The 12,586-nt window shown below is 35.5% G+C and overlaps 1 protein-coding gene across 1 annotated transcript; it reads left to right on the top strand.

The window, feature by feature from the left end:
* Positions 1-829: 829 nt before the first annotated feature.
* mphosph6 (M-phase phosphoprotein 6) lies at positions 830-12,277 on the top strand. The gene is made up of 5 exons (XM_051692419.1): positions 830-1,010; positions 1,250-1,362; positions 2,974-3,064; positions 8,785-8,888; positions 8,976-12,277. The coding sequence occupies exons 1-5, from the start codon at positions 960-962 to the stop codon at positions 9,115-9,117; spliced, it is 501 nt and encodes a 166-aa protein (XP_051548379.1). The 5' UTR covers positions 830-959; the 3' UTR covers positions 9,118-12,277.
* Positions 12,278-12,586: the final 309 nt, after the last annotated feature.

Here is a 12,586-nt window from a genome sequence, read left to right as displayed (position 1 = left end):
TAACGTTATAACGTAAAATTTATAACATACAAATATTAACGATTCTGAACTATTTATGGGTCACTAATCGAAACTGACTCACTCATTGTTATGCTGATAATTTAATTTGTGACAAAAAATAATGTAAACAATAAAAAGGCAAAATAGCAGCATTTTCACAAGGACTTCAGACAACCACTTTAAATATAAGTAATAAAAAAATATCAGTCAATAAAACAAGATAGTAATTACTATTTTAATTAACATTAAGATATTATGACAACAATTGTAGCATTTTTACATAAGTAAAATTATGATATAATAAACATCTCCAAAAATAATACATAAATTAAATAATATAACTCTTGCAACGAGCTATAAAAATTCTTAATAAGATAATGCACTTCTGCTATTCCATTGTTGAACACAGCTGCCATACGTCAACACGTAAATGTAAAACGATAATAGATCAAATCAATTTGTGAACAACGTCAACAGCTTTTAACTTACCAGTGATGCAGCAAAATCCTCAAGGTGGTGAAATGTACAGAAATATGTTTATTCATTCAATCTGAGGAGGAAATTGATATGTTTCCATATGGCATCACCGGGAGACACAGGGTTAATACAGCTCTTCAGACATGAGCAATCGATGAGTTCTCTGTTATAGAATAATAAAAGTAAATATGATTTTTTGAATTGTATTACATTTAATTCTGATATATATAAGTAAATTATATTCACAATTAAGTCAAATATAAATTATGTATTATATAATTGTAATTATTTTCAATAAATGTGCATTGTGCGACTGATAAGGCCTTCCATCCCCAATAGCGCATGCGCAAACCCCACATGTCTGCGTATTTATTTTAGCCTGTACTGTGTGCAGTCGTGTCGCCCACGAGGAAAACACAACCGAAAGAAACACGCTTTATTTCCATAAACACGTTAAAACGTCTAGTTAATTCTAATCTGAAATGGCAAACGATGGCTCAACACAACTATCGAAAAATCTCCTGCGGATGAAGGTATGAAGTGTTGAAAGCTGTGAATCTGTCATTCAGACATGAGAATCAGCTCAAACATTTGCAGTTCAGACATAAAGATGAAATACATTTTTGAAGACATGTTGTTTGTTTGTGTGTTTGTGTGTGTGTGTGTGTGTGTGTGTGTGTGTGTGTGTGTGTGTGTGTGTGTGTGTGTGTGTGTGTGTGTGTGTGTGTGTGTGTGTGTGTGTGCGCGCGCGCGTGTGTGTGTGTGCGCGCAGTTCATGCAGAGAGGTTTGGACGCAGAGACGAGGAAGCAGCTGGATGAAGAGGAGAAGAGAATCATCAGTGACGAGCACTGGTTCCTGGATCTGCCTGAACTCAAGGCCAAAGAGTGAGAGAACACCAATGCTTAAACTTGCTTTAAACATCTGTGAATGCTGCTGCATTAGATAAAACATGTATGCATTTATTTTAACCCTTGTGTGTCAAAAAAAAAAAAAGTTACTTCGAGGACAAAAATTTCCACGTCAAAAAACGGCCATAATAATATTATATATTATTATTTTCCACTTTCAATAAGTTAATTTAACCAACATCAGTCATGATCATAACTACCAAATATTCATTAATTTTCAGGATTTTAAACCTTTAAATGCCAGTTTGTTTATATAATGCCACTGTTGTTTTTTTTTATAAAAATAAAATAATAATTATTATTATTTTCCATATACTAAATTCTAAGGGGAAAATATTTTTTTGGATTTACAGTCTGGGATATGTCAATATCTGGGATATGATTAGCAGCAACATTGATTTTGATGCATTATTATTTTTTGTCAGGGTCGTAGCTAATGGGGTGAAAGGTGGTAATGATTCTAGAGGCCCAAAGGTCCGGGGGGGCCCACAACAAATTTGAAACTGTATTATTTTAATAGGTAAGGGGCCCAGAGCAATATATATTCATGGGGCCCAGAATTCCTTGCTATGGCCCTGTTTTTTGAGCAGTGTCAGATTTAAAAAAACAAACTCACACTCAGGACCTTAGATGACAAAAATGTCTGCATCAAAAAACTGCCATAAAATTAATATATATTAATATTATTTTCCACTTTCACTGACTTTTTTTTTTTTTTTTTACCAACATCAGTCCTGATCATAACTACCAAATATTCATTCATTTTCAGGAATTTAACCCTTTAAATGCCAGTTTGTTTACATAATGCCACTGTTGTTTTTCACACACACACATACACACATTTCTCAATACACACATACAAAACACACTCTTACATCCATACCAACACACCCACACAATTTTATCTGCATTTATTCAGTTGTCCTGCAGTGCTCTATAATACAGCAAACAGAAAATAGGAAAAAAGCATGTATTTGCTCCATAGGCTAAACATGAGAAAAATGGCGCCATCTGGTGGAGAATATTAAAGTTACATTTTGAAGCCAGGGCTCTGGAATGAAAGCATAATATCACAGAATTCATGATTTTATGCTTTAATGGCACTGGGATCAAATATTGCAGTTTTAATGGGTTTCAATGGGGACATTTTTGTCCTGAAGGTCCTGAGTGTAACTATTTTGTGTACACAGTGTATTATAGATGTATTTTAGGAACTGAGGTTGAAATATGAAAATTCCACCAAAAATACACACATTTAGCACAGCCAAAATGATCGAAAAAACAAAAATGAAAAAGGCAAAAATGTCCCGAAGGTTGCACAAGGGTTAAAGTACGATATTATTAGTAGCCCACATTTTTTAAGCAAAACATTTTTTTAAAAACATTGCATTTAAAATGATAAAACAGAAGGTCTGCTATTTAAAATTAAGCATTGGCTCAGAAACATTAGTTGAAAGTGAAGTTAGGCAATGACATTCAGAATTGTTGTTCATTTAAGTGTGGCTTCAGTTTATAAATACTTCTTGGTGCCACTGTATAAATGTCACAATAATTGCAAATGAGAGAAATACTTTTTATTTTTACTAGAAACTACATCATTGAGGAGAGAAGTTATGTCCCTTGTGAGGATTTGGTTTATGGCAGAATGTCATTCAGAGGCTTCAATCCTGAAGTTGAGGTACAACTTTCTTGGCCTATATACATAGGGCTGCACAATGACTTTTATTTTGTCCGCAAACATGATTTCTGCCTCTGCCTCAGTGTTGCCAAACTCCTCCCTTTGAAAATCTCCAGAACCACCCTCAAAAGTCTCAATGTTTCACAAAAATTTGCTAAATAAGAAAACACACTATATCTTGGCCTACGTATGTGTGTATATCATAAAAAGCATATAAAATGGGCATAAAACAAGTTAACTGGTAAAGTGTGTACTTTTATGGCAGTAGCTTTAAAACAGGCTTTACATAAATCTTCTTAAAAAGTTAAATTGATTGATTGATCCATGTTCAGGAATATAAAGGGCTAATACATTCAGTTTCACAACTGACAAATTCCTAGGCGATGCAAATGAGTCCATAAGCACCTGCTTTTGATCCGAAAAGGGTTTTGCACTCGCGATGTGCTTGGTAGTCAATGCATGTTTTGTTAGATCTGACTTCTTATCACATAGTATGACTTTGCATGTGTGTTTAATAATTAATCGCCCAAAATCTGCAAGTAAAATTAGCTATTAAAAATAGCCAAAATAGCTCCTTGTTGCAAAACATCATTAAATGTCTCAGCAACTATGAGAAAGTCGCTTAATTTGGTGACAAATCCCCCGTATTGACAACCATGATAACCATCTGTGGTATTAGTGAGCTACCAAGTAAAAAGCAGCCAGGTAGGGGCCTGGGTAGCTCAGCAAGTATTGACACTGACAACCACCCTTGGAGTCGCAAGTTCGAATCCAGGGTGTGCCTAAGCAACCAAATTGGCCCGGTTGCTAGGGAGGGTAGAGTCACATGGGGTAACCTCCTCGTGGTCACTATAATGTGGTTCTCGCTCTCAGTGGGGCGTGTGGTGATTTGTGCGTGGATGCCACGGAGAATAGCGTGAAGCCTCCACACGCGCTACGTCTCCGCGGTAACACACTCAACAAGCCTCGTGATAAGATGCATGGATTGACGGTCTCGGACGCGGAGGCAACTGAGATTCGACTTCCACCACCTGGATTGAAGCGAGTCACTATGCCACCACGAGGACCTAGAGCACATTGGGAATTGGGCATTCCAAATTGGGGAGAAAGAAATAAATGAATAAAGCAGCCAGGTAAAGTTGCAAATTGTTGTTCATTTTCATTATGGGCTGTGCCTACAGATGACAGACTAAATCACAAGCTCGTTAGAAGTTCATTTTCACCTCAACTGACCTACTGTATTACGCGCTTTTCAGAAGGTCGCTAGTGATCAATCTGTTACACTTTCATGCACGCTTTAAAATATGCAGCCGCATTTTGTGTAGCTCATATGTGCACCGCTCTTCAATCAGTAACATATTACACAAACCCAGAACACACGTGAGGCTCATGATACAGCGTTTTCAGCGGTCGCTGAGTGAGTGGTTTCTTTGAACAGATGTGCTCAGAGTTCGCTTTGTGCAGTTTTCTAACTTGCGCTAACCACGTTATATGTATAGCGGCCCAGGGCTTTAAAGAAATATTTCAACAAATGAAAATTCTCTCATTATTTACTCGCCCTCATGTCATCCCAGATGTGTATGACTTTCTTTTTTCTGCTGAACACAAATTATGATTTTTAGAAGAATATTTCAGCTCTGTAAAGTCATACACATCTGGGATGAAATGAGGGTGAGTAAATGAGAGAATTTTCATTTTTGGGTGAACTATCCCTTTAACTGCACAAAATTCCAAATATGTCTGGCAGCCACACATTACTAAAACAATTTTAAAGTAACATTATGACACTGGTTTTGTAGACTGAGGAAAAGATTTCACCGTGTTTAGATTAAGGAGCACAAAGCAGTTGTAAACTCAGCTACACACAGAAACTTTAAGGTTTTCAGTTTTCTCACAAAATAAAAGCTCGAGACTGCAGAGCAATGTGGTCAAGTCAAATTTTTGGTCAAATTTTTATTGTATTGCCCTTTTCACAACACCCATCGTTTCAAAGCAGCTTTACAGAAAATCATGCTTTAACAGAAAATGAAACTGTATTATCTATGAAGTCTTAGAGTGATCATTGTGTAGTTTGATTAAATGTGATTGTAAATTGTGTATTGAAATTAATTAATTATATAATTAAATAATAATTGTATTTAGAACCCCAGTGAGCAAGCTGAAGGCGACTGTGGCAAGGAACACAAAACTCCATAAGATGTTGGTTAATGGAGAAAAATAACCTTGGGAGAATCCAGGCTCACTGTGGGGGCCAGTTCCCCTCTGACTAACATCATGATTGTAATGCCAATATTAGTTATTTGTGTGCAGTGCAAGTCATGGTGTAAAATTAGTAAACTAAGTAAGTGTTAATGGCCAGTGTTTAAACAAAGATTTTGTATGAACCAAGGGTCTTCAACAGGGGGTCCACAAATTATTGTTTGATCCACCATTGGTGGCATTTGTAATCATTCACTCGCATAAGAGAGACAGGAGTATGAATTATCGACATGTTGAAGTCCTTTGCAGCTGCATGCCAAATCTTAAAGTGTGACTAAACGGCGCTAGTCAGCAGAAGCGCGCAGCCCGGCAAATCCTTCACACGACCACTGCTCATCACGAGCTGCTCAAAGAGCGACAGACATCAGGTTCAGCAGCGCTGCAGTGGAGGGTCGTGTGAGTAAACACGTCTGCTTTGCATTGGTTGCACTGTGTGGTTGAGCAGATGACAGCCTGCTTTCAGAACAATAGCTTACTTGCCTGGTGTAAATAATTAGTTACTGCTGAGATTATAAAGCTGGCATACACGGTCCTTAACGTTCCACACACACAATACGGTGACTCTCAAATCAACATAATTAAAGGTGCACTCAGTCATTGTTTTCCTCATTACAAATTTTTACTCAATGAAATCAACAGTAATTTTAAAATATATGTATAAAATCGATCACTCACATGAGATGAAGACTCCATTTTAGTAACCTTATAAAAGTTGTTTTATTCTGCATGGACAGGTTCTGCCTGTTTATTTTTGGAGGTTTGGCATAGGGATTTACAGAGGAATTCAAAAATGTCACTTCATGTCAAAAATGTTGCAGACCCCTGCTGTACATCCTTGCTGAAAAGGCCAGCTAAAACCAGCTTAAGTTGGTTTTAGCTGGTCACCCAGGCTGGCCAGAGAGCTGGTTTGAACACATTTAGCTGGTCAGGCTGGGAGACCAGCCAAGACCACCCTGACCTGCTAAAAAAATGGTTCAAAACTCCTTTAAAACCAGCCTGACCAGCTATGACCAGGCTGGGTGACCAGCTAAAACCAGCCAACCAGCTTATGCTGGTTTTAGCTGGTCTTTTCAGCAGGGCAGCATTTAATGATTATTTCAATGGCTTTGCAAAGTAAACATGAAGTATACAAACAATAATTTGGTAGCCTACCATCCACGTATTTATAGGCATAAAACCTTGGGATATAGCATGATAGAAGGTCACTTAAGTACTGTGGCGCTAGACCATTCAAAGCTTTATATGTAGTTAACAGAATTTTAAAATTAATATGAAGTTTAACAGGTAGCCAAAGTGACGATGATAAAATGGGGCTAATATGATCATATTTCTTGATTCTAGTCAGGACTCTGGCAGCTGTATTTTGAACCAATTGAAGTTTATTTATTGAACTTGCTGGACATCCTCCCAGTGCATTACAATAATCTAGTCTTGAGGTCATGAACGCATGAATTAGTTCTTCGGCATCAGCAACAGAGGGCATGTGTCGTAACTTACTATTAACAATATTTCTGAGGTGGAAGAATGCTGTTCTACAAACGTTGGAAATATGATTTACAGATTGGTATCAAATATGACATCTAATTTCTTTGCTGTAGAAGACAACGTAACAGTACATCCATAAAGAGTCAAATATTTATTTTATTTTAGTGGTTTATTTTTAGAGGTTTTTGGTCCAATAATTAGTACCTCTGTTTTGTCAGAATTGAGTAGAAAGAAATTTCTGGCCATCCAATCTTTGATTTCATTGATACACTCTGCTAATTTGGAGAATTGTGAAATTTCGTTGGGTTTAGAAGAAATATAAAGTTGGGTATCTTCGGTATAACAGTGGAAACTTATTCCATTATTCCTGATAATATCTCCCAGTGGAAGCACATATAAGGAGAAAAGCAGAGGCCCTAAAACTGATCCCTGTGGCACTCCATACTTTTGTTTGATTTGACAATTCCTCATTTACACATACAAAGTGGCAGCAGTCTGTTAAATGGGACCTAAACCAAGCTAATGCAACTCCACAAATGCCAACATAATTCTCTAGCCTATTCAAGAGAATGTCGTGATCTATCATGTCGAAGGCAGCACTAAGATCTAAAAGCACTAGAAGAGAAATGCAGTCATGATCAGATGATAAGAACAAGTCATTTGTAACTATTAAGTGCAGTCTCTGTACGGTGATTAGGCCTAAATCCTGACTGAAATTGTTCATATATACTATTTCTCTGTAGAAATGAACATAGTTGGGAGGACACTACCTTTTCTAGTATTTTTGACATAAATGGGAGGTTTGAAATCGATCTATAATAAGCTAGTTCTCCAGGATCAAGCTGTGGCTTCTTAATTAGAGGTTTGATAACTGCCATTTTGAAGTTTCTTGGGACATGTCCTAAGGATAGCGAGGAGTTAATAATATTAAGAAGAGGTTCTAAGATTACAGGGAATACCTCTTTTAAGAGCTTAGTTGGTATTGGATCTAACATACTTGTGACATGGTTTTTTGATAAGTTTTGTTAGCTCTTCATGACCTGTGACAGTGAAGGATTGAAGTTACTTGAGACGAAAATTATGAGACACTGTTTTCTGAGGTGCTGTGACTGTTCATTCCATAGTTCCAGTTCAGTCGAGGCTTTATTCCTAACCACACACATTAAAAAACTGCAAGTTAATAAATTCTTACAGAAATATATACAGTATATTGTAAATAATAACAACAAAATTCATTTTTATTTACAGTATTACAGTATCATTACAGTGATACCATGTTATTTTGATTTGGGCCAACATGAAAGTGCAAAAAATCTGTTGAAATGTAATAAAAAAATGTTCTAAAATGACAGAATCATGATTATAATTTTGAGCAAACTTATCAGAAGTATAAGGCAGGGCTAGTTGTCACATTTGTTTACTCTAGTTAATAAGTGGAATAGGTAACATACAAAAATATCAATCCATTGTTTTGGCCAACAGAAATTATAAGCAATGTGTTTAAAATTATAACCTTTAAAATACCACAACCTGATATTTATGAGAAGAAAAAAAAATTATTGTACTGAGAACAAGTGTACCTTACCTTAAAGTATGCCAGTGTGGTTTTAATGTTCACTTCTTTACCTTACAGTTCTTACAAAAATATGAAATTGTAGTTTATATTTTGGAGTAGATAATTGACAACAATTTATTCCAATTTAAGACTGTTTTAAACTAGGTGTTGGAAATAAACATGCAAATCTAGAGAAACTGTGTTTGTGTAATTGGACTTTTGACTCAACACAATTATTGAGAGACAGCCCACGTGACAGCTAGCCCTGGGCTTCCCTATATTTTGTAGTTTTGTTTTTCCAATCTAGACAGTGTCACAAACTTTCCGTATCATTGTCCATTTTAAGTTTGTGTTAAGTAGTTATCGGCAGTAATTAAGCCTGTTTTTTTTCTAATTCACCACAAAACCAAATCTCTTGTAGAAATTAATGGTTCTGATGAATGCACCTAAAGACGATGAAGATGAAGATGATAATGGTATGAGCAGAATGGAGACAGATATTACAGATGAAGAGATGGCTCGAAGGTGAGAGGAAGTGATGTTACTGTGATGTCATAGTACAGGAGATTTTTGTCAGAGAAAGACAAAACAAATTTTTATTTCTTTATTCAGATATGAAAGTTTGGTTGGAAGCATGAAGAAAAAGTTTGCAAAGAAGCGAGATCGTTCTGCAATCACAGATAAACAAGAGGACATGAACTGCAACATTGTTGATCTTCAACCAAAAAAGGCGTTCCTAAAGCCTCAAGACTGAGAGATATTAATTGCACAGCTGCGGGCAATGTAAATGATTTTTTTATAAGGAATGGACTTTTTCTTTTTACATTTGGTTTTATTTGTTTAGCTACCATGACAAAGGGATTGTTAAAAGACCTATTTTATTTTTTTTTTTAATGGAAAACATGCAGTACTTGTGGATTTGATTGTAAGTTGATATATTTTTCCACAATTAAACATACTGTCATGATCCCAGGAAAAAAAACAAAAATGACAACCAGTTTTTTCAAGATATGTGGGCTAACTCTTTAAACATTTGGCGCCTTTATTTGAGTTAAAGGTTTTTTTTATAAGAGTGAACATTCTTCCAAAACTCTCTTATATGAGGTCATACTGATTTGTATCAAAATGACAGTGTATAAATGATGACAGAATTTTCATTTTGTGTGCATTATACCTTTAAAAATGTTTGAGATATCATTGAGGTCTTTACAATGAGAAAGAACTAAGCTCTAAAATACACGCCTGGCCAAAAAAAAAAAAAAAATGCAGTTTGAATTTAAATAATCGTTATGATATGGGGTTGCTTCGATTGGTCAGGTCTAGATTCAGCAAACTTATGGGGCAATAAAATGAAGTCAGCTGAATGTACTGAATGTCCGGGTTATCCCATCAATGGATTTTTTCTTCCCTGATGTCATGGACATATTCCATTATGACAATGCCAAGATTCATCGGGCTCAAATTGTGAAGGAGTGGTTCAGGGAGCATGAGGAATCATTTGTACATGAACTGGCCACCACAGAGTCCTGACCTTAACGCCATTGGAAGTCTTTGGGATGTGCTGGAGAAGACTTTACGGAGTGGTTCGACTCTCCCGTCGTCAATGCAAGATCTCGGCCAAAAATTAATGCAACTGTGGATGGAAATAAATGTTGTGACATTTCATAAGGTATTGAAACAATGCCATGATAAATGTGCGCCGTAATCAAAGCTAAAGGCAGTATTGACGACGGGAGATTCGAACCACTTCGTAAAGTCTTCTCCAGCACATCCCAAAAACTTTCAATGGGGAATATGCTCGTGCCGTCAGGGAAGAAAAAAAATCCATTGATGGGATAACCTGGTCATTCAGTACATTCGGGTAGTCAGCTGACTTAATTTTATTGCCGCATAACGTTGCTGAGCCTAGATCTGACCAATTGAAGCAACCCCAGATCATGCAATTTTTTTTTAATTTTTTTTTTGGCTAGGCTGTTTATGTGGAAGCCCCATGTACATTTTGCCACATGGACAAAAAAAAAAGGCAAAAATCGAGGTTACAGTGAGGCACTTCTGTATAATAGAAGTGATTGGGGCCAATTTTTGAATGGTAAAATGCTCACTGTTTCAAAAGTATAACTGCAAGACAAACAATATGTGCTTTAGTATGATTTTAGTGTGATAAAATAATTTACTAACCTTTTTTGTTTAATGTTACTGCCAATTTTACAACTTCGTTGCAATGACCATGTAATGTCAAGAAACCCTAAATTAACTGTAAAAATGACTATTTAAACAACTTTACAGCTCAAATAATACGAGTTTTAACAGAATAATTAATGATTAAGCTTCACATTTCTGCTTTTAAACCCTCTAAAAATTGACCCCATTCACTTCCATTGTAAGTGCCTCACTGTAACCTCGATCTTTGCTTTTTTTTTTAAGAAAAAGACGGGCTAAATGTTTTTTGTTGTAATCAACATTATGCCACAAATGCTGTCAATTGAGCTTAACTTGTATTGAACCTGGAATATTCCTTTAAGTTATATTACATAAAAATTCATAATTATAAGAGAAAAAGTCATCATTATGAGAAGTCATAATTGTGAGTTTTAAAAAATCAAAATTATGAGAGATTATAATTATCAGTTGCAAAACTGTTCAACCAAGATTTCCGGTTGAATTGAAATCTCATAATTCTGACTATCTCATAACTGATACTTTTTATGTCGTACATCTGACATACAGGTGCTGTATTTTTTTTTTAATTATTATTAAATGAAATGCAGAAAACGCCTCTACCTGATTGCTGGGTAGTAATTGATTAAATGTAATCTAGATTATATAGTCTGATTACAAAAATGAGTACTTGTAATTGGACCACATTACATTTCATAATGTGTAAGCAGATGACTGTTACTTTATTATGGATTACATTCTTGATTACATTACCAATTAGTCAAAAGCAATAACTAGTGCGTAATTGATTGATTATGCTCCTAAATTTTAAAAGTGTGTTCTGAGCCAGATGTTAAATTACATACAGAGGTCTAGCCAGGTAGCACTACATACATTGAAGTGTGTCCTGATCCTCACATAACCACATACAGAAATAACTTTACTTTCAAGGAGACAAGAGAAAATAAGTAAGCAATGTGATCTTTGCTTTATAAAATGTATATCCATTGAAAAAGACCCCACATTCAGTCTTAAACGCTTAGAGGTTCTCTGTTTTTCTATATTTGTATATCTACACTACCGGTCAAATGTTTTGAAACACTTGCCTGAAATGTTTCTCATGATCTTTTGATCTGAAGGCGTATGCTTAAATGTTTGAAATTAGTTTTGTAGACAAAAATATAATTGTGCCACCATATTAATTTATTTCATTATAAAACCAATTAATAAAGAAAAGCAGTCAATAAGTGCCCAGCATAGATGGGAACTCCTTCAATACTGTTTAAAAAGCATCCCAGGGTGATACCTCAAGAAGTTGGTTGAGAAAATGTCAAGAGTACATGTCTGCAAATTCTAGGCAAAGGGTGACTACTTTGAAGATGCTAAAATATAACACAGTTTTGATTTATTTTGGATTTTGTTTAGTCACAACATAATTCCCATAGTTCCATTTATGTTATTCCATAGTTTTGATGACTTTACTATTACTCTAAAATGTGAAAAAAAAAAAAAATTATAATAAAGAACGAGTAAGTGTTTCAAAACTTTTGAACGGTAGTGTATATGGGGGATTGAGCACATTATCCATATTACCAAGAACAAAATCAATGAGTCCACAACTACAGCTTCCTTTACTGAATTCATATAAAGTGGCAGGAAATCATTGATTTATGGCAGACAAGCATTAGCAAATGTATTTACTTGTACATAATTGGATGGTTCACTAATATCTGAAAATAAATGGATGAATCAGCTAATTTAACAAGCATTTTGCCTCAACTCAGCTTATTTAACAACATTAAGTAATTCTTACATGTGTTCTTATCTAATTTGATTCTTAACTTTTTTCAGTGCTGTTGACTCCACCGTGACAAGAGAACTTTGATTTGACACCAGTCTTGCTCTTCCCCCCCAATAAAATATTCTCTGACCTTTGACATGTTTTCAGTGTTGGCTTTGAATCATGCAATTTGGTTTAAAACATGGAAAATACGTCTCTACTGCCCTGCTGGAAAATCCAGCTCAAGCTGGTAGCTGTGTTTTGGAACATGGTAGCTGGTCCTTAG

The sequence above is a fragment of the Myxocyprinus asiaticus genome, chromosome 48, assembly GCF_019703515.2.
Source record: "Myxocyprinus asiaticus isolate MX2 ecotype Aquarium Trade chromosome 48, UBuf_Myxa_2, whole genome shotgun sequence".
Lineage (NCBI taxonomy): Eukaryota > Metazoa > Chordata > Actinopteri > Cypriniformes > Catostomidae > Myxocyprinus > Myxocyprinus asiaticus.
The sequence above is the reverse complement of the archived record's forward strand: the minus strand, read 5'-3'. Positions and strand labels throughout refer to the sequence as shown.